The sequence below is a fragment of the Ranitomeya imitator genome, chromosome 7 (assembly GCF_032444005.1).
Source record: "Ranitomeya imitator isolate aRanImi1 chromosome 7, aRanImi1.pri, whole genome shotgun sequence".
Lineage (NCBI taxonomy): Eukaryota > Metazoa > Chordata > Amphibia > Anura > Dendrobatidae > Ranitomeya > Ranitomeya imitator.
In genome coordinates, this window is record NC_091288.1 from 107024778 (window position 1) to 107048575 (window position 23798).

General features: G+C 44.8%; 2 protein-coding genes across 2 annotated transcripts in view; both read right to left on the reverse strand.

The window, feature by feature from the left end:
* Positions 1–23798, reverse strand: part of LOC138644847 (gamma-crystallin 1-like) — a 404828-nt gene that overhangs the window by 152390 nt on the left and 228640 nt on the right. The window lies entirely within an intron of this gene.
* Positions 10717–23798, reverse strand: part of LOC138644848 (gamma-crystallin-3-like) — a 241728-nt gene continuing 228646 nt past the window's right edge. The window contains exons 2-4 of the mRNA XM_069733736.1: positions 13673–13722; positions 12170–12412; positions 10717–11063 (exon numbers count right to left, since the gene is read on the reverse strand). Coding sequence (XP_069589837.1) covers positions 10788–11063; positions 12170–12412; positions 13673–13681 — 528 coding nt within the window. The 5' untranslated portion in view covers positions 13682–13722 and the 3' untranslated portion in view covers positions 10717–10787. The remainder of the gene's footprint in view (positions 11064–12169; positions 12413–13672; positions 13723–23798) is intronic.

Consider the following 23798-nt stretch of genomic DNA (forward strand, 5'->3'; position numbering starts at 1 on the left):
CTTCGATCTTCCGGCTCTCGTTTAGTAGTTCTTGGAAACTACACTGCATTAGGCCTACAAATTGGGTATGGGGTGGAGAGAGATGGTGTGTTACACTCCAAGGTGTTCCCCAGGTTTCCTTGCCATTGCTTCGGTCTTCCGACTCTCGTTTAGTAGTTGTAGAAAAGTACACTGCATTAGGCCTACAAAATGGGTATGGGGTGGAGAGAGATGGTGTGTTACACTCCAAGGTGTTCCCCAGGTTGCCTTTCCTGAGCTTCTATCTTCAGGCTCTCATTAAATTGTGGTTAAATGGAACAACTGCATTTGGCGTACTAGTTGGTTTGGGGCCTACTATCGGTGTCTGCCACTCCTTGCTGTTCTCCTGGTTTCCTGTCCTGAAATTCCATTTTCAGGCTCTCGTTAAGTAGTTGTTAATGTTAGACTGCATTTGGCCTACTAGTTGGGTTGGGGCCTACTATCGGTGTCTGCCACTCCTTGCTGTTCTCCTCCACTGAACAAAGCTGTGCCGCCTGTTTACTACGGTTGCCAATTTTGAACTGCATTTCGACTACTTACTGATTTGGCCCTACTCTCTGTGTCAGCCTCTCATTCCAGTTGTCCTCCACTGCAATGCCCCCTGGTTATTCCTGTGTTACCAATTTTGAACTGCATTTAGCCCACTTTATTCTTTGGGCCTATATCTGTGTTTCCACTTCATCGTGCCCATTGCCCAGCCAGTGATAGATGAGTCTGCTGGTACATTGACCCATAACGCAACATTCCCCGTGCATGCTACACAACAACATTGTGACCCTGCTGAAAGTCAGGTTGCTCTTCCCGCATACCATACCACCTTACACGGGGACAAAGAGGAAGGTGCAGATGAAAGTGCAGGTTCCTTCATCAGGTGGGGGGAGGAATACTAGTTGGCGACGTCACTGGCACAGGGCCTCTCATAGTACGCAAAAGTGTTGCTGCCGGTGGGAGGCGCCCCCGCCGTGCAAACACACCGCTGTACTTTGAGGGGCCCTGTGCCAGTGCCAATGCCAACGAGTGGGCCCCCCCTGCTTGCTCAGGTTCACAGCACTTGCAAAGTTGAAATACTTACCTCTCCCTGCTCCACTGCCGTGACGTGGTCCAGATTTCCTGGGCCCACTAATTACTTGAACCAGCCCTACCCACCACAACTTTAGCCAAATGACCCCCAATTTCAAATGCCTTCCAATTATTATAAGGTAAATTACGCTTGACAAGCTTCATTAAGAAGAATGGATGGTTTTGACATTAAAATGGGCACTCTAGGTGTTTTCCTGGCCCCCACTCACTGCCGACTATGCTGCCCCATTGACTTGCATTGGGTTTCGTGTTTCGGTCGATCCCGACTTTACGTCATAATCGGCCGATTTCACTCGACCCGACTTTTGAGATAGTCGGGTTTCGCGAAACCCGGCTCGACTCTAAAAAGGTCAAGGTCGCTCAACTCTACTGAGCAGTAGAGCAAAGGAGACAGTAGAAACCAGGGAATACAGCCTAAGTTGCTAGTACACCTGGTATGTGCGAGCACTAAACAGTGCCTAGAAATGCCTGCCAGGATTGAAAGGCCTAGCCTAAATGGGGTTGATATTACCTGCAATATAGATGTGAATCAGGAGAGAGGGCTGTGCCTGCTTGGAGGTGCCGGTGCTATGATCCCGAGCCCGACGAGCGCCGTTTCGCACAAGCTTCTTCAACAGGGGCGTAGACAGATATAGAAGGCATGGGGGCTATATACAGTGCCGCAGTACCGTAACCTGGAAGTGGCACCCGGAAGTTCAAGGGTGTGCGCGCACACAGGGCCGTCCCACCTTACCAAGCGGACTTCCTGAGTGCGCACCGTGACACGCAGTGGAACGCACTGCGGTCACGTGTGTCGGCACCGTCAGGAGGTCAGAGGTGGTGTATACGGAACCTGCGTGTGCGCACAGGAACTCCCGAGAATGCCAAAGGAATAGTGAGTGAAGGGGACATAGATGGATGTGCGCTTGTGCAGAAGAGCCAAAACCCGCAGGAGCCGAGGGGAATAGAACAAACAGAGGATAATAACAAACATATGGGTACGTATAAGGGCATAACCAGTACGCGAGCGGAAAAGGGGAGGAATAGTGCTGCTTTGAATCTAAATGGGGAGAGATATTAGAAATAAAATGAAATCAGGATGTTGGCTGCAATCAGGAGAAAATAGTAGAAAAACCACTGCCAATTAAAAAAGAGGAGAATTGTAGAGAAACAGAAAAGGGGAAAAATATATGTGTGGGAAAGGAAGAACTCAGAAGTGTAATTTGACACGGAGCTTGAAAAGTCGTTAGTGCTCTAAATAGATCTGTATTATGCCACATGAAATATGAGATAACAAATACTGTGACATAGCGACATGTGGTGGAAACAGAGAGGGCAGAGACATAAAGTCCCATAGGGAGAATAGATATAAGGGGTGAAAGTCAAAGGTCACCTGATGTGAAAATCAGAACTCACATGGTGTGTATAAAAATATATGTAGCAATTTGCCACTAGACAGTTGTACTCTTTAGCAGCAAAAACATTTTCCCACCCACCTGATGTAATGGTAATATAATATAATATGATAGTGCAATAGTGCAATAAGATGTTAAAACAATAATATTTATACTAAGAAATGGGGACCATTAGTTTAGTAGCAAATATATTCACCTTCCCCGCCAGAACGGTGAAGTAACAAAATAATATAATAATATATGAAAGTACAACAATATGCTGTGCAATAGTGTAATAAGATGTTAAAACAATAATATTTATACTAAAGAATGGGGAGCATTAGTTTAGTAGCAAATATATTCACCTTCACCGCCAGAACAGTGAAGTAACAAAATAATATAATAATATATGAAAGTACAACAATATACTAATAAAATACATATATATATATATCAATATAAAATAAAAATACAAATGGAGTAAAAAAATAATAAATATAGTGATATGAATGATGTGATTAATTTGTCTTTCTTTTTTTTCCTTCCTACAAGAAAAACAGCACCCAAACTCCCAGACCCCCGCCCCAAACCGCAAATGCTCCCATAGAAAGTCCCACAAAGTCAGAAGGATGGCATCAGTGCACCAGGTAAAGCGCGTGGAAATGGTAGAAGTAGCCGAATCCAACTTTATCCCACGGGCAGCTCGGATATTCCCGCTAAGCATCACACATAACTGCAGGCATGAATGTATATAGACCTATAAGAGATATATAGTTATTAATATATGTACATGGAAAGATTTGTACCAGAATGAAGTGGAGGAATAAAAACAAAGGTGGTAAAGTTATATAGCGCAAAACATACAACATACACAGAAATAGAAAAATTAAAAAATGCCTTAAAAACTGATCATAAAATTGAAGAGATACAAGTTACAAAAAGGAATTGAAGCCATAGCTTTCATTTAGACCACGTGGTGTGATTGTGCCAAGTCTATATATCCATTTACTCTCAAGTTGTGCTAAAGACCTGGCCAAATCACCTCCATGTAAGCCCAAATCAATTTGATCAATAGCTTTGAAGAAAAGGCCCTTAGAATTACAGCTATGATGGATTTTAAAGTGACTTGGATTTTAATAAAGACAGATCATCCATGGTTTTGGCTTTCTAAATATCGCGAACATGTTCACGAACGCGGATTTTGATCTCACGGGTGGTCAGACCAATATAAATCAGCCCGCAGGGGCAAGTAGCATGGTAAATAATCCCCTGTGAAGAGCAAGTTAGATGTTTACGAATATCCAGGGTTTTGGATCCATCAGAGTTGGTAAAGGAGTGAGCTTTCTTCATATTCAAACATGCTTTGCACATGCCGCAAGGGAAGAAACCCTGTTATAATGGTTTTTGGATTGATTTTGGTACTGGCTCGTAGTGACTATGCACTAGTAAATCCCGTAAGTTCCTACTTCTTCTCAATACCATAAGAGGACCTTCTGGAAGAATTTTCTGTAGAACAGGATCCGTCATTAGGATATTCCAGTGCTTTTTAAAGAGGGCTTTCAAATCATTCCAACGGTTATTATATGTGGAAATATACCTTACCTGGTCATTAGTTTTTTTGGATTTTTTGTTAGAGGAGAAAAGAAGGTGATCCCTAGAAATTGTCTTGGCTCTCCTATATCCATTTCTAATATACCTCCTGCCACTGCATTTGGGGACACTTTCAAAGTTTTCCCAATTTTTCGGACTGACTGACCTTCATTCTTAAAGTAATGATGGCCACTCGTTTTTCTTTACTTAGCTGCTTTTTTCATTCTAACAGTCTATTCAGTAGGACTATCAGCTGTGTATACACCAGACTTCTGCACAACACAACTGATGGTCCAAACCCCATTTATAAGGCAAGAAATCCCACTTATTAAACCTGACAGGGCACACCTGTGAAGTGAAAACCATTCCCAGTGACGACCTCTTGAAGATCATCAAGAGAATGCCAAGAGTGTGCAAAGCAGTCATCAAAGCAAAAGGTGGCTACTTTGAAGAACCTAGAATATAAGACATAATTTCAGTTGTTTCACACTTTTTTGTTAAGTATATAATTCCACATGTATTAATTCATAGTATTGATGCCTTCAGTGTGAATGTACAATTTTCATAGTCATGAATATACAGAAAAATCTGTAAATGAGAAGATGTGTCCAAACTTTTGTCTGTACTGTACATGCAACCTCCGCCTGCAACCAAGTCTTTGTCCTTGTCTGAGAGCAGCATTCAGTTGTTTGTATCCCAGTCCTTGGAACCCAAGCATAAATACACAGCGATACACGCACACACTGCAATGCTAAATGGCCACATTTCCAGACTGCTTGCCCCGGAAATGTTGCTGTTTAGGTTTCTGGAGATGGAAGCTTTCCACAACCTCAGGACAGCGGCCATCCCTCGGTACTCAGTCCCCAGCCACCACTATTTCTCCTGGTGTGCCACCCCCGCCTTTCATAAGCACGTGTCCCATAACATCAGCCATGCCCTGACCAGCTCTGTGACTGAGAAGGTCCACTTAACCATGGACATCTGGACAAGTGCTTGTGGGCAGGGTTGCTACATTTCCCTGGTGGCACACTGGATGAACATTGTGGAAGCTGGCACCCAGTTGGACCCTGGGACGGTACACATGCTATCGACACCAAGGAATGCGGTTCAGAGCCCCCTTTCCCGAATCATGTACAGTCACAGCATGACAACAATATAGTTATTAAGGTTGAAGGAAGACTTTATGTCCATCTAGTTCAACCCATAGCCTAACCTAACATGCCCTAACATGTTGATCCAGAGGAAGGCAAAAAAAACCCATGTGGCAAAGAGTAAGCTCCACATTGGGGAAAAAAATTCCTTCCCGACTCCACATACGGCAATCAGACTAGTTCCCTGGATCAACGCCCTATCAAGGAATCTAGTGTATATACCCTGTAACATTGTACTTTTCCAGAAAGGTATCCAGTCCCCTCTTAAATTTAAGTAATGAATCACTCATTACAACATCATACGGCAGAGAGTTCCATAGTCTCACTGCTCTTACAGTAAAGAATCCGCGTCTGTTATTATGCTTAAACCTTTTTTCCTCCAAATGCAGAGGATGCCCCCTTGTCCCGGTTTCAGGTCTATGATTAAAAAGATCATCAGAAAGGTCTTTGTACTGTCCCTTCATATATTTATACATTAAAATAAGATCACCCCTTAGTCTTCGTTTTTCCAAACTAAATAGCCCCAAGTGTAATAACCTATCTTGGTATTGCAGACCCCCCCAGTCCTCTAATAACCTTGGTCGCTCTTCTCTGCACCCGCTCCAGTTCAGCTATGTCTTTCTTAAACACCGGAGACCAGAACTGTGCACAGTATTCTAAGTGTGGTCGAACTAGTGACTTGTATAGAGTTAAAATTATATTCTCCTCATGAGCATCTATGCCTCTTTTAATGCATCCCATTATTTTATTTGCCTTTGTAGCAGCTGCCTGACACTGGCCCCTGAATATGAGTTTGTCATCCACCCATACACCCAGGTCTTTTTCATTGACGGTTTTGCCCAGAGTTTTAGAATTAAGCACATAATTATACATCTTATTACTTCTACCCAAGTGCATGACCTTACATTTATCCCCATTAAAGCTCATTTGCCATTTATCAGCCCAAGCTTCTAGTTTACATAAATCATCCTGTAATATAAAATTGTCCTCCTCTGTATTGATTACCCTGCAGAGTTTAGTGTCATCTGCAAATATTGAAATTCTACTCTGAATGCCCCCTACAAGGTCATTAATAAATATGTTAAAAAGAAAAGGGCCCAATACTGACCCCTGTGGTACCCCACTGCTAACCGCTACCCAGTCCGAGTGTGCTCCATTAATAACCACCCTTTGTTTCCTATCCCTGAGCCAGCTCTCAACCCACTTGCACATATTTTCCCCTATCCCCATTATTCTCATTTTATGTATCAACCTTTTGTGTGGCACCGTATCAAAAGCTTTTGAAAAGTCCATATACACTACATCCACTGGGTTCCCTTGGTCCGATCCGGAACTTACCTCTTCAAAGAAACTGATCAAATTAGTCTGACATGAACGGTCCCTAGTAAACCCGTGCTGATACTGGGTCATGAGGTTATTCCTCTTCAGATACTCCAGTATAGCATCCCTTAGAATGCCCTCCAGGATTTTACTCACAGTAGAGGTTAAGCAATACTGGCCTCTAATTTCCGATTTCAGTTTTTGTTCCCTTTTTGAATATTGGCACCACATTTGCTATACGCCAGTCCTGTGGCACAGACCCTGTTATTATGGAGTCTTTAAAGATTAAAAATAATGGTCTATCAATGACTGTACCTAATTCCTGCAGTACTCGGGGGTGTATCTCATCCGGGCCCGGAGATTTGTCAATTTTAGTGATTTTTAGCCGCCGCCCCACTTCCTGCTGGGTTAAGCAGGTGACATTTAATTGGGAATTTTTATCACTAGACATTTTGTCTGCCATGGGATTTTCTTGTGTAAATACTGATGAAAAAAAGTCATTTAGCATATTGGCTTTTTCCTCATCCTCATCCACCATCTCACCCAGACTATTTTTAAGGGGGCCAACACTATCATTTTTTAGTTTCTTACTATTTATGTAGTTAAAGAATATTTTAGGATTATTTTTACTTTCTCTGGCAATGAGTCTCTCTGTCTCAATCTTTGCTGCCTTGATTTGCTTTTTACAGAATTTATTTAATTTTCTGTATTTATTTAATGCCTCCTCACTACCTACTTCCTTTAATTCTCTAAATGCTTTCTTTTTGTCACTTATTACAGCTCTATTTAGCCATATTGGTTTCCTCCTATTTCTAGTATGTTTATTCCCATACGGTATATACTGTGCACAGGTCCTATCCAGGATGCTAATAAACGTCTCCCATTTTCTTTGTGTATTTTTGTGTCTCAGGATATCGTCCCAGTTAATTGCACCAAGATCCTCTCTCATCCGTTGGAAATTTGCCCTCCTGAAGTTTAGTGTCCTTGTAACCCCTCTACTACACATCTTTTTAAAGGATACATGAAAACTTATTATTTTGTGATCGCTATTTCCCAAGTGACCCCCAACCCTTATATTTGATATGCGGTCTGGCCTGTTGGTTAATATTAGGTCTAGCAGTGCCCCCTTTCTTGTTGGGTCCTGAACCAGTTGTGAAAGGTAATTGTCTCTCATAGTTGTCAAAAACCGATTACCTTTGCTGGAACTGCAGGTTTCTGTTCCCCAATCTATTTCAGGGTAGTTGAAGTCCCCCATAATAATGACTTCTCCTTGAGTCGCAGCTTCATCTATTTGCTTTACGAGGATATTCTCCATTGCTTCCATTATTTTTGGAGATTTATAACAAACCCCTATCAGTAATTTATTATTTTTTCCCCCTCCCCTTATCTCCACCCACAGGGATTCTACATTTTCATTAAATTCACCTATATTATCGCGCAGGATGGGTTTTATGGACGATTTTACATACAGGCACACCCCTCCCCCTCGCTTATCTGTACGGTCATTTCTGAACAGGCAATAGCCCTGCAAGTTAACAGCCCAGTCATGGCTCTCATCCAGCCACGTTTCAGATATCCCCACCATGTCATAATTATGCTCCAACAACATTAGTTCTAATTCGTCCATTTTGTTGGCGAGGCTTCTGGCATTAGTATACATGCACTTTATGTTCCTCTCTGTACTTCTATTTCTTAAATTATTAACTGTTCTTACCCCACCCCCCATGCCACCGCCACCCCCAACTTCCTTATTTGTGCCCAGGTCTCTGTCTGCACTATCCTCCCCTTCTATAAAATGAATACCCTCCCTCCCAATTCCTAGTTTAAACACTCCTCCAACCTTCTAGCCATTCTCTCCCCCAGCACAGCTGCACCCTCCCCATTGAGGTGCAGCCCGTCCCTAGCGTAGAGCCTGTAGCCAACTGAGAAGTCGGCCCAGTTCTGCAGGAGCCCAAACCCCTCTTTCCTACACCAATTCTTGAGCCACTTATTAACCTCCCTAATCTCCCGTTGCCTCTCTGGCGTGGCACGTGGTACCGGCAGTATTTCGGAAAATACCACGTTGGAGGTCCTTGCTTTCAGCTTGCAGCCTAATTCCCTGAAATCATCTTTAAGGACCTTCCACCTACCTCTAACTTTGTCATTAGTGCCAATGTGCACCATGAGCGCTGGGTCCTCACCAGCCCCTCCCAATAATCTGTCCACCCGATCAGCGATGTGTCGGACTCGAGCGCCAGGTAGGCAGCACACCGTTCGACGATCCCTGACTTTGTGACAGATTGCCCTATCTGTTCCCCTAATAATTGAGTCGCCCACTACCAGCACCTGTCTGGCCTGCCCTGCTCTCCTATTTCCCTCCTTACTGGAGCAGTCACTCCTCCGGCTTTCAGAGGACATGCCTGGCTGCAGCAGTGCTACCCCTGTACTGGCACCCCCCTCATCTGCCAACTTAGCAAACTTATTGGGGTGTGCCAGGTCAGGACTAGCCTCCCTGGCACTCTTCCCTCTACCCCGCTTCCTAACTGTCACCCAGCTTGCTACTTCATTGTCCTGCAGTTCCATCCCACCATCCCCCCCTCATCTGTCCCATTGAGCGTCTGCTCCGTGAGCAGAAGACTCCTCTCCATATTGTCTATGGATCTCAGTGTTGCCAGCTGCACATTTAGAGTCAGAATCTGGGTTTCCAAATGCACAACGTGCTCACATCTCGCACAGCAGTATGCACCCTCGATCGGCTGCTCAAGGATTGCATACATGTGGCAAGATGTGCACTGGATGGCATTAACAATAGTGGAGCACATTTCCTAATGGGGATTGCACCAGACAGAACAGTTCAATAAAAAAAATTAAAAATAAATACAAAGTATTAATAAAAATCAGACAGCAATTCAGTAATTCCTCCCTTGGAAACTCCCAGACTCAAAAGTCACTGAATCACAAGTCACACTGACCGCCGTCCACACTTACGCTCAGGCCACACTCAGCTCGCTCACACTCGCTATGCTGAAGATTTAAAGATTTTTATTTTTTTTCTCTAGTTCCCTTAACAGCAATCCACCTTGCTGTCCAAATGCACTTCCAAAAAAATAGAGCTTTATGTCAAGAATATTACCATTATCCACCTTAGACTCCTAAAGATATTACATACTTTAACCTAAACCTCTCAACCACTAGGGATACTGTTGTGAATTCTGTTATCGAACTCCCTCCTGTGGTAATGAATGGTACTTCGGCGAGTTCTGTCCATGGACTCCCTCTGGTGGCTGTGAATGGAGCTGCTGCTTCTGAGGTTCCTTCCACAGGTGTCTCAGTTTATTCTTTGGCTGGCTGCTCTATTTAACTCCACTCAGATCGTTACTCCATGCCAGCTGTCAATGTTCTTGTACTGGTTCAGTTCGGTCTTGGATCTTTCTGGTGACCTGTCTACTCCAGCAGAAGCTAAGTCACTGCTAGTTTATTATTTGTTCATTGTTTTCTTGTCCAGCTTGCTATCATGATTTTGTCTTGCTAGCTGGAAGCTCTGGGATGCAGAGTGGCACCTCCGCACCGTGAGTCGGTGCGGAGGTCTTTTTGCACACTCTGCGTGGTCTTTTTGTAGTTTTTTGTGCTGATCGCAAAGATACCTTTCCTATCCTCAGTCTGTTTAGTAAGTCTGGCCTCCCTTTGCTGAAACCTGTTTCATTTCTGTGTTTGTGACTTTCATCTTAACTCACAGTCAATATATGTGGGGGGCTTCCTTTTCCTTTGGGGAATTTCTCTGAGGCAAGGTAGGCTTTATTTTCTATCTCTAGGGCTAGTTAGCTCTTAGGCTGTGAAGAAGCGTCTAGGGAGAGTCAGGAACGCTCCACGGCTATTTCTAGTGTGTGTGATAGGATTAGGGGTTGCGGTCAGCAGAGCTCCCACTTCCCAGAGCTTGTCCTTTGTTAGTTTAACCATCAGGTCTTTTCGGGTGCTCCTAACCACCAGGTCCATAACAGGATACTACCTGTAATATTATCATGAGTCTGAAATGTCAAATATAAAAATTTGTGGATATAAATAGCCGCCTCCTTTATTTGGGCCAAAAAACTTGAAAACTACTTTATATTATAGTATATATTTTTTTTTTCTTGTGGATTGATTTTGCAAATGTTTTATACAGAAACAACTATATCAAACAGATAAATAAAACATAACATAATTGGTGAAAGTTTAAATTATTTTAATGAATAAGAATTCAGAATTTTAACAGAATGCTAATTACATTTTTAATGAATCACTGAAAGTGGTGAACCCGCCTAAAAGAGCCAATTTTAGGAATAGTAGCTCCCCACTCAGTGTGTCTTCTGTACTCTCCAGGTCTCAGGTAAAACTGACGTCCTCTGTAGTTGGGTTCCTCATAAAACATCCAGTATCCATCTTGCACATGGACTGAATTAATGTCATGGTAGCGAAATCTCTCAAACACAAGAGGACAATCTTCAGTGAATTCCATCATTTGGCCTCTGAAGTCTTCTTTCTCATAGATCCGGATTCTAAATGATCCCTGATGCTTTAATATATTAAAACAAAAAGACAATGTGAAATAAAATGCACAACCTTCAGTATTGGATGTTATCTTTTAGTATCTGCGGTCTATCGACTGAATTTGTGATCAACATATCATGGATGTGGCTAGTGTTTGGCTGCAAAGGTCAAGCACAATCTATTATAAAAGGGAGATGAGAGGATATCCAAGCAATCTTAAAATGGAGTGGCATTGGACAGATGGTAAGTAGTTGGTTCATTTTTAGAGCACATTTGCTAGGATATAAAAACAGTACAAAAATTGTGTTGCCTTTTTGCAGTGCACTTAGTGGAAATACTAATGATGGTTATTTCCTCACTCACTACTGTTAAACAATTCATTACAATCATTCCAACTTACCACGTGACCCACAATCAGACGACCTAAATTCTACAATGCCCTATGTGTGGCCCTGGAGTCACTTTTCCTATTAATTCCTATGAGACTCAAAACATGACTCTCATAAAAATTAATAGAAAAAAACAACTTCTTGTCAACACAAAAGAATACCAAAAAATGTAATGAGTCTGATTATGGATTAAATGGTAGACCACAGGAGCTGAAGAAGTCAAAGAAACATCAGTGGTATTTTGTGCTTTGCAAATGAAAAATGTTGTGAAAGGTTTTCTAGAAATGCTTTAAGAGCAGTTTTAACAGTAACAGTAGATAATTTGGGTTCATTGCTCATCTAAATTAAACTAATGTATATGCAGTAGTGATGAGCGAATATACTCAGTACTCGAGATTTCCCGAGCACGCTCGGGTGTCCTCCGAGTATTTGTAAGTACTCGGAGATTTAGTTTTCAGCGCCACAGCTGAATGATTTGCATCTGTTGATTACATGTGGGGATTCCCTAGCAACCAGGCAACCCCCACATGTACTTATGCTGGCTAACAGATGTAAATCATTCAGCTGTGGCGCTGAAAAGTAAATCTCCGAGTACTTACAAATATTCGGAGGACACCCAAGCGTGCTCGGGAAATCTCGAGTACCGAGTATATTCACTCATCACTAATATGCAGCTTTAACCAAATTGTAGGTATGAATTTGGGATTTCAAATCTTTAGGTATGGTATAGTAAGAAGTGTACCTGGGGACTCAAGCGGCAAGAACGAATTGAGTCATTGTAACCCATCCACTGCTGGAAGTCAGGATAATCTCCTCTATGAAGAAAGTACTGGTGTCCTCTGTAGTTGGGTTGTTCATACAAGATCCAGTTTCCACTCTCCACACGGATAGAGTTGCAGCGTTTGAAGAATGATGACAAATCTGGACACTCGGAGTTGCACTCATAAGTGCGACCCTGGAAATTTCTGTCTTCGTAGAAGATAATCTGTCGATTTAATGATCATAGTAAGCTCATTTAATCTGAAACTTGGATGTGGAAACTATATTTTAAATCCATTTTTTATCATTTTGAAAAGAAGTGTTGCCCTCCAGTACCAGCTGCATACTTTTGAAACCAGAAGTTTCCATACACTATATAAAATGACACATCTGCATATTTTTCTCAATATCTGACTTGAAATCAGAATAAACCTTTCCCAATTAAGGCCAATTAGGATTACCATAATTATTAATATTTGCCACATGCCAGAATAATAAGAGAGAAATAATGTTTTAAGACATTTATTTTACTGCAAAGTCAAAAGTATACATACACAGATTACTGTGCCTTTATACAATTCTGGACTGCCCTTATGATGATGTTGTGTGTTGGAAACATCTGAATTTATACTGTTCAATAAGGAGATGGGTTCTGTGTCCCAGAGATGCAATATATGGGGGAACCTGGATGGGGGACATATCTGCAATATATGGCGGAACCTGGATGGGAGACCTGTCTGCAATATATGGGGGGACCTGTCTGCAATATATGGTGGGGACATGGATGGGGGACCTGTCTGCAATATGGGGACATGGATGGGGCATATGTCTGCAATATGGGGACATGGATGGGGCATATGTCTGCAATATGGGAACATGGATGGGGGACCTTTCGACAAGAATGGGACCAGGATGGGGCCATATCTACAAGATATGGACCAGTCTGGGGCATTACTACAAGATGGGGACCAGCATGGGGCATTACTACAAGATGGGGACCAGCATGGAGCACATTACTACAAGATAGGGACCAGTTCAAAAGGTGTATAGAGAAAAAAATGGTATCACTAAAAATATCATTTTGTCATGCAAATAATGCGGCCCCCGAAATTAAATGTTTTTCTGTGTGCGGCCCATATACCCAGCCGAGTTTGAGACCCCTGGTGTATGTAAACTTCTGGTTTCTACTGTATATAGGCAGAGCCCAGGTGTTAGTCTTTAGAGGTGGCAACTTTTTCCGAACTCTGAAACTGGGAAATAAAAGGGCCTCTGCTATTATTATTAATTGCACATAGCGGATAAGTGTCCTGTTAAATATTTTTCATTTCTATATGCTTAAGTTCCAAATCTGTATGCAGGTGTTCTTAATGTTTTGTAACGTAATGTGTTTTTTTAAAAGTGCATAATAATATTCTTGAAAATATGTATGAAAAAAGTTTTTACTCTTTACAGACATAATAGCTTAAAAACTAAAGTATCTACTGACCTTTCCCATTTTGTCCTGTTTGGCTGCTCATCCACGGAGAATGCTATGGCAACATGCTAACATAAAATGGCCTTTATATACATCCTCTGATGCATACATTTCATGTTCTGCTGACACGTTTTTCTTTCCAGTAGGCAAAATGTAAAGCAATTTCCATTATTGTGGAAAGTCTCTTTGTTCTGTGTTTTATGCGTCTATTGTATTTGTGCCTTTGCTTACACCTGTAATTTAAATGGCCCCCAAACAGCATGTAAATGTTAAACAAAACCTTTCATACTGACACATTGCATCAGAGAATCTATTGTGTCTTTAGAAAATGAAAGAAATTCAGGTTTTCCAATGAAACAACTGAAAATAACAAAGTAAGTGTTTATTAAAAATAAGCCATAATTTGTAATATTTTCATTTTATAAAAAAAACTAAATTATATTTAGTATATAATATATCAATAACTTTTTTTTACTAAACTTTTAAAGGCTAGGACAAATTTTAGATTTGAGAACAAGAATTTCTGTCTCTGGATTCTGGGTGATATAAACATTGTACTTTGGAGATTAAAACAGCTGTATGAGGGTATTTTTCAGAACATGATTTGCTTCATGTAAATGCTATGTTAAGTGTAATGTTGCGGTAGCACCATATGCAGTGAAGAGACAGTGACCCACAAAGTTCAAACACAAAGTTTCTTTAACCCCTTAACCCCCAAGGGTGGTTTGCACGTTAATGACCGGGCCAATTTTTACAATTTTGACCACTGTCCTTTTTTGAGGTAATCTTTCAGGAATGCTTCCATGGATCCCGGTGATTCTGACAGTGTTTTCTCGTGACATATTTTACTTCACATTATGGTAAAATTTATTTGATATTACTTGCGTTTATTAGTGAAAAAAGGGAAATGTGGAGACAATTTTAAAAATTTCTCAATTTTCCAACTTTGAATTTTCATGCCCTTAAATCATAGAGATATGTCACACAAAATACTTAATAGGTAACATTTCCCACATGTCTACTTTACATCAGAACAATTTTGGAACCAACTTTTTTTTTAAGGAAGTTATAAGGGTTAAAAGTTGACCAGTGATTTCTCATTTTTTTTAGAGGCCAAATCACATTTGAAGTCACTTTGAGGGGTCTATATGATAGAAAATTCCCAAAAGTAACACCATTCTAAAAACTGAACCCCTCAAAGTGCTCAACACCACATTCAAGAAGTTTATTAACCCTTCAGGTGCTTCACAGGAATTTTTGGGATGTTTAAGAAAATGAACATTTAACTTTTAAAAAAAAAAAAAAATTTTTTTTATTCAGATCCAATTTGTTTTTTTTTTCACCAAGGGTATCAAGAAAAACAGGACCCCAAAAGTTGTTGTATAATTTATTCTGAGTATGCAGATACCCCATATGTGGGAGTAAACTACTGTTTTGGCGCATGGCAGAGCTCGGAAGGGAAGGAACGCCGTTTGACTTTTCAATGCAAAATTGACTATAATTGAGATAGGATGCCATGTCGAGTTTGGAGAACCCATGATGTGCCTAAATAGTGGAAACTCCCCACAAGTGAAAACATTTTGTAAAGTAGATCCCCTAAGGAACTTATCTAGATGTGTGGTGAGCACTTTGAACCCCCTAGTGCTTCACAGAAATTTATAATGTAGAGCCACAAAGATAAAAAATCATATTTTTTTTTCACAGAACAGATTTTTTTAGCCCCCAGTTTTGTATTTTCCCAAGGGTAACAGGAGAAATTGGACCAAAAAAGTTGTTGTCCAATTTGTCCTAAGTATGCTGATACCCCAAATGTAGGAGAAACTACTGTTTGGGTACACATCGGGGTTTGGAAGGGAAGTAGTGGTGTTTTGGAATGCAAACTTTGATGGAGTGGTCTGCGGGCATCATGTTGCGTTTGCAGTCACTGATGTGCCTAAACAGTAGAAACCCCCCACTAGTGACCCAATTTTGGAAACTAGACCCCCAAAAGAACTTATCTCGATGTGTCTTGAGAACTTTCAACCCCCAAGTGTGTCACTAAAGTTTATAACGCAGAGCCGTGAAAATAAAAAATCATTTTATTTCCACAAAAATGATATTTTAGCCCCAAGTTTTGTATTTTTCCAAGGGTATCAAGAGGAATTGGACCACAAAAGTTGTTGTCCAATTTGTCCTGAGTGCACTGATTCCCCATATGTGGGGGTAAATCACTGTTTGGGTGCATGGCATAGCTCGAAAGGGAAGGAGCACATTTTACTTTTTCAACACAGAATTGGTTGGAATTGAGATTGGATGCCATGTCGCGTTTGGAGAGCCCCTGATAAGCCTAAACAGTAAAAACACCCCAATCCTAACTCCAACCCTAACCCGAACATCCCCTAACCCTAATTACAACCCTAACCATAATCCTATCCACACTCCTAACCCGAACACGCCAACAACCCTAATCCCAACCCTAACCACACCCCTATCCCAAATCCCAACCGTATCCGTAACCCTAAACATACCTCTAACTCTAACACACCCCTAACCCTAATCCCAACCCTAATCCCAACCATAAATGTAATCCAAACCCTAACCCCATCTCTGACCCTAACTTTAGCCTCAAGCCTAACCCTAACTTTAGCCCCAACCCTAAACCTAACTTTAGCCTCAACCCTAACTTTAGCCCTAACCATAACATTAACCCTAACCCTAATGGAAAATGGAAATAAATACATTTTTTTTATTTTATTATTTTTCCTTAAGTGGGTGATAAAGGGGGGTTTGATTTACTATTTATAGCTGGTTTTTATAGCATGTTTTTGTTTGGCAGCTGTCAAACACTACACTGTGTGCAGAATTACACAACCTATAAATTATCTTCCAAAAATAAATTTTTGCTCCCATTACAGCAAAAAACATTTAAACCTATAGTGCTACAGTCCAGGTTCTCATATTTATGTTTCTTTGACTGTATAGCATAATGGAAGCAACAAAATTTGCAAAAGTAATAAGCTTTATTTAAATATTTCAAACGATAACATCATATCATCAATAAATATGTGAGAGTCACAAGAAACAGACAAAAAACAGAAGACAAATAATTTTGCCAAAGCAGCAAACTGCAGGGTAGAACCCACACCACACTAAATTACATTGTGTATAGAAAGCCCCAATCTGAGATTCTATATGTATACATAGATGCAGCCATGGCATTTAAGTCATAATAGACTTGGTATAGATATTCAAACAGGGTATGAGTAATCTGGCATAATATATCATATTCAGAGAAGTAACTGACTGTTAGGACTGGCGGAACGCACCAAGACAGATGGTATAGATGCGTTCGCAGTCCGGGGTCCACCGTGCAGGTGAAAACCTGCTGCTAGCAATTAGCAGACTATATGGCGGTACACTAGAGTATACACGCGTGGGTTAACCTCACCCAGCGTGAAAGAAGCAATCCTGTTAAGGCACAGGACCGCGGTACCGCACCTAAAGCGCGAGCAAGTAGTCAGCGAACTCAACCCCAACTGGGATTGAAGTCCGATTAGACCCTTGCTGGCGCAACACCGCAACTGGGTGTGAAATGAAACAGAAGAGCATGCAGTGCCGCACTGACGAACGCCACTAACCACCCAGGCTTGGGTAAGGAAAGCACAGAGGAAGTGCACGGCGCCGTACTGGCGGTCACAGCAACTGGACGCTATAATGTGTGACTAGTGCTGTAGGATAAGTCGGGCGCTAGGTAGCAGCCATACACCTTCCGCGAACAGTCATACTATAGGGTAGGGGTATCCAAGGACGACTTGCACTCACAACATACACACATTAGCAATTGTTTGACAATACTAGCGCATGGCCGTGCCGTTTATATAGCAGCAGCACAGGAAGTGGCCACAGCACTTTTGCCCTTCTAGGACCTGCCAAGAGGACCAATGGAATGTGCTGCAGAGCCTGAGCACATGACCCTCGATCTCCAACGGGAGACCTTACGCTGGGCATGCTCAGTACGTGCAGACAAGGACTTAGTCCCAGAGAAGTCCGCTCGCTGCTGACCAGAACAGACTTTAATAGCAGAGACTGGAGAAGCAGCAGTAACTCTCAGAACAGAGTGAGAATGAGCAAGACGCTGGGACCGACGTCCTTGCTGAGCAGACTCCACTGCGGCTGGACAAGAATGGGAGACCGCAGCGGAGGTGGCTCGAGATTCCCCCTGTGCAGAAGCGGGAACTCGACCCCTAACATTACCCACCCTCCTAGGGCCCCCCCCTCCTTGGGCCTCGCTACGTTCGAAGGCAGCAATGAGCTGCGGAGCCCGAATGTGCTCAGCAGGCTCCCAGGACCTATCCTCAGGGCCGTAACCCTTCCAGTCCACCCAAAAAAATGTTTTGCCACGTACCACCCTGCACCCCAAGATAGCGTTCACCTCGAAATCGTCCGTAGACGAACCCGATGTCCCGGCAGATGACTCAGAAAACCGAGACATGTATACGGGCTTAAGGAGGGACACATGAAAGGTGTCAGTGATACCAAGGCGTGGAGGAAGGGCCAGACGGTAGACCACAGGATTAACCTGTTCGAGGACCTTGAAGGGACCCAAGTAGCGAGGAGCAAATTTAGTGGACTCAACTCGCAGCCTTATGTTACGGGCGGAGAGCCACACCAAGTCGCCAGGAGCAAAGGACGGGGCGGGGCGCCGATGAGCATCGGCGGAGGACCTCATTCTCTCCTTAGAGGCCCGAATGGCATCCTGAGTGCGGTCCCAAATATCCCGTGCCTCCACAGCCCAGTCTGCCACCCTGGAGTCTGCGGAAGATACGGGCATAGGCACAGGTACCCGTGGATGCTGACCATAGTTGAGGAGGAATGGGGTTTGTCCAGTGGAGTCGGCTACGGCATTGTTCAGCGCAAATTCTGCCCATGATAGCAAGGATGCCCAGTCATCCTGCCTGGCTGAAACAAAATGTCGCAGGTATGTGACCAAGGTCTGGTTGGCCCTCTCTACCAACCCATTCGTCTCGGGATGATAAGCGGAAGAGAGATTCAACTCAATACTGAGAAGACGACACAGCTCTCTCCAGAACCGAGACGCAAACTGGGGACCCCGGTCACTGACAATTTTGTCAGGCATACCATGTAGGCGGAAGATGTGCTTAATGAACAACGCAGCCAAGGCCCGTACAGAAGGTAACCGTGGTAGCGGCACCAAATGCACCATTTTCGAGAAATGATCGGTGATGACCCAAATGATGGTACAGCCGCGAGACTTGGGCAAACCCACGACAAAGTCCATCCCGACCATCTCCCAGGGCCTATCTGCCACCGGCAAGGGATAGAGCAACCCAGCTGGCCTTTGACGCGGAGATTTATTTTTGGCGAAGGAGACACACGCCAGAATATAATCCCTGAAATCCCGGACCATATGCGGCCACCAGTACGTCCTCGCCAGTAGCTCAGATGTCCTCTTTGTCCCAAAGTGTCCACCCACTCTGGACGAATGAGCCCAAGAGAGAACCTCCGGTCGCAAATTAATGGGCACAAAAGTCTTGCCCGGAGGCACAGACTCAAGCGAAACCGGTGCTACGGTTCTCAGGCTCTCAGAGGGAACAATAAGCCGAGGCTCCTCTTCCTCCTCTTCAGTTGACATAAGGGAGCGAGAGAGAGCATCAGCACGAATATTCTTCTCCCCGGCGAGAAAATGAAGAGAAAAGTGGAACCGGGAAAAGAACAAGGACCATCTGGCTTGGCGAGAATTTAGCCGCTGGGCTGTCTGTAAGTAGACCAAATTTTTGTGGTCAGTGTAAACCTGGAAGGGAAACCGCGCACCTTCCAGAAGATGTCTCCACTCTGAAAAGGCCAACTTCATTGCTAGCAGCTCCCTATCCCCGATGGAGTAGTTTCTCTCCGCTGGCGAGAAAGTCTTAGAGAAGAAGAAGCATGGATGCTTCCGACCTTGAGCATCCTTCTGGTAGAGGACTGCTCCAGCACCAACGGACGAGGCATCCACCTCCATTAGGAATAGCTTATCCACATCGGGACGATGTAAGATGGGAGCGCTAGCAAAGTGGGACTTAATAGAAGTGAAGGCCTTGGAGACCTCTTCCGACCACAATTTAGGATTCGCTCCCTTCTTGGTGAGGGCTACCAAGGGAGCTACCAGAGTTGAGAAGTGGGGAATGAACTGGCGGTAATAGTTAATGAACCCCATAAAGCGCTGCACCGCTTTAAGAGAATGGGGCTCTTGCCAGTCCATCACAGCCTGTAGTTTGGCAGGATCCATAGCCAATCCCTGGGCGGAGATGATATAGCCCAGGAACGGCAAAGACTCCTGCTCAAACATACACTTCTCCAACTTAGCGTAAAGAGAGTTTGCCCGTAGGAGGTCGAAGACTCTGCCAACATCTCTCCGGTGGGAGTCAATATCTGGAGAAAAGATGAGAATATCATCCAGATAGACTACAACTGAGGTGGAAAGCATATCCCGGAAGATGTCGTTGACAAAGTCTTGAAAAACGGCTGGGGCATTACAGAGCCCGAAGGGCATCACCAGATACTCATAGTGCCCATCTCTGGTGTTAAACGCCGTTTTCCATTCGTCCCCCTCACGGATGCGAATTAGGTTGTAAGCACCCCGCAGATCTAATTTAGTAAATACCCTTGCTCCCCGAAGCCTATCGAAGAGCTCAGATATCAAGGGCAAAGGATACTTGTTCTTAACGGTGATAGCGTTAAGACCCCTGTAGTCTATGCATGGACGTAGCTCCCCATTCTTCTTCTGCACGAAGAAGAACCCTGCCCCAGCAGGTGACACTGACTTCCTGATAAACCCTCTTGCCAGATTCTCTTGAATGTACTGAGACATGGCCTCCGTCTCCGGGAGAGATAATGGATAAACTCGACCCCGGGGAGGCTCCGCACCAGGCAAGAGATCGATAGGACAGTCATAGGGGCGATGGGGCAGAAGGGTCTCCGCCGCCTTCTTGGAGAACACGTCTGTGTAAGACCAATATTGCTTGGGGAGAGAGGATAGATCTGCAGGTACCTCAGTAGTAGCAACCTGAACGCACTCTCGGTGACACCTACCCCCACATGATTCACTCCATCCCAGAATTCTGCCTGAGGACCACTCGATGTGAGGAGAGTGGTACCGTAGCCAAGGTATCTCCAACAGGACCTCATCAATACCCTCAGGAATGACGAGCAGAGAAATAATCTCCTGATGGGATGGCGACAGGGACAGAGTAACAGGGATGGTCTGATGTGTTATCTGTGCGGGGAGTGTCGACCCATTCACCACTCGTACCGTTACTGGTTGAGATAGCATAACCAGGGGTATTGCGTGACATTGGGCGAAGGCAGAAGACATAAAATTGCCCTCCGCCCCAGAATCCATGCAGAGGTCTACCGAGTGGGAGGATGAGCCAAAGGTAATTGTCCCTTTAAAGAACAATTTGGAGGCAAACGTCGCAGTGTCTAGTGCACCTCCACCTACTACCACTAGACGCTGACGTTTCCTCGACCGCTGATGACATCTGGTGGCAAGATGTCCTGACTGTTGGTAAACATGGCAACCCTGGAGTGCACGAGCGGTCTGGGACTTAGATCCCGCTCGTGACACCACCTTAGGTTCCTGGAACTCAGGAGCCTGGACTGGAGATTCCAAAGGTTTGGCGAAGGTGGGAGCCAGCCGAAACCTCTGCCTACACTGGGCTCGCTCTAACCTCCGCTCGTGAAAACGGAGGTCAATGCGAGTAGATACTGCTATTAACTCCTCCAGTGTGGCGGGAATCTCCCTAGTGGCCAGAGCATCCTTAACGTGGTCAGCCAGCCCCCTCCAAAATATAGGGATAAGGGCTTTATCCGACCACTCCAGCTCAGATGCCAGAGTGCGGAAATGGACGGCAAAAAGGCTGACCAAGGACGAGCCCTGAGTCAGTGCCAACAGTTGGAGCGCCGTGTCATGGGTGACACGAGGTCCTAGAAAGACCTGATTCAGAGTGCTCAGGAATAACGGAGCACTCTGCACCACATGATCGCCACGCTCCCACAGCGGCGTAGCCCACTGCAACGCCCTGTCCGACAATAAGGAAATTATAAAGCCCACCTTAGCCCGCTCTGTAGGGAAAAGAAAGGCCAGAAGCTCGAGATGTATTGAGCACTGACTCACGAAACCCCTACAGGACTTACTGTCACCAGAAAATTTCTCTGGTAGCGGGAGGCGAGATAGCGTCGGTACAGGAGCGGCAGTGGACAAGGTAGCTGCAGCCACACTTGCAGCCTGAACAGCGACAGCAGTAACATCCACAGCTGAGGTTGAACACTCAAGAGCCACCAACCTTCCCTCCAGCTGCTGGATGTACTGCTGTAAACGCTAGTCGTCCGCCATTTTACTAGCCAGACCCTGGCGCTAGTATTCTGTTAGGACTGGCGGAACGCACCAAGATAGATGGTACAGATGCGTTCGCAGTCCGGGGTCCACCGTGCAGGTGAAAACCTGCTGCTAGCAATTAGCAGACTATATGGCGGTACACTAGAGTATACACGCGTGGGTTAACCTCACCCAGCGTGAAAGAAGCAATCCTGTTAAGGCACAGGACCGCGGTACTGCACCTAAAGCGCGAGCAAGTAGTCAGCGAACTCAATCCCAACTGGGATTGAAGTCCGATTAGACCCTTGCTGGCGCAACACCGCAACTGGGTGTGAAATGAAACAGAAGAGCATGCAGTGCCGCACTGACGAACGCCACTAACCACCCAGGCTTGGGTAAGGAAAGCACAGAGGAAGTGCACGGCGCCGTACTGGCGGTCACAGCAACTGGACGCTATAATGTGTGACTAGTGCTGTAGGATAAGTCGGGCGCTAGGTAGCATACACCTTCCGCGAACAGTCATACTATAGGGTAGGGGTATCCAAGGACGACTTGCACTCACAACATACACACATTAGCAATTGTTTGACAATACTAGCGCATGGCTGTGCGGTCATGCGCAGTTTATATAGCAGCAGCACAGGAAGTGGCCACAGCACTTTTGCCCTTCTAGGACCTGCCAAGAGGACCAATGGAATGTGCTGCAGAGCCTGAGCACATGACCCTCGATCTCCAACGGGAGACCTTACGCTGGGCATGCTCAGTACGTGCAGACAAGGACTTAGTCCCAGAGAAGTCCGCTCGCTGCTGACCAGCACAGACTTTAATAGCAGAGACTGGAGAAGCAGCAGTAACTCTCAGAACAGAGTGAGAATGAGCAAGACGCTGGGACCGACGTCCTTGCTGAGCAGACTCCACTGCGGCTGGACAAGAATGGGAAACCGCAGCGGAGGTGGCTCGAGATTCCCCCTGTGCAGAAGCGGGAACTCGACCCCTAACATTACCCACCCTCCTAGGGCCCCCCCCTCCTTGGGCCTCGCTACGTTCGAAGGCAGCAATGAGCTGCGGAGCCCGAATGTGCTCAGCAGGCTCCCAGGACCTATCCTCAGGGCCGTAACCCTTCCAGTCCACCAAAAAAATTTTTTTGCCACGTACCACCTTGCACCCCAAGATAGCGTTCACCTCGAAATCGTCCGTAGACGAACCCGATGCCCCGGCAGATGACTCAGAAAACCGAGACATGTATACGGGCTTAAGGAGGGACACATGAAAGGTGTCAGTGATACCAAGGCGTGGAGGAAGGGCCAGACGGTAGACCACAGGATTAACCTGTTCGAGGACCTTGAAGGGACCCAAGTAGCGAGGAGCAAATTTAGTGGACTCAACTCGCAGCCTGATGTTACGGGCGGAGAGCCACACCAAGTTGCCAGGAGCAAAGGACGGGGCGGGGCGCCGATGAGCATCGGCGGAGGACCTCATTCTCTCCTTAGAGGCCCGAATGGCATCCTGAGTGCGGTCCCAAATATCCCGTGCCTCCACAGCCCAGTCTGCCACCCTGGAGTCTGCGGAAGATACGGGCATAGGCACAGGTACCCGTGGATGCTGACCATAGTTGAGGAGGAATGGGGTTTGTCCAGTGGAGTCGGCTACGGCATTGTTCAGCGCAAACTCTGCCCATGATAGCAAGGATGCCCAGTCATCCTGCCTGGCTGAAACAAAATGTCGCAGGTATGTGACCAAGGTCTGGTTGGCCCTCTCTACCAACCCATTCGTCTCGGGATGATA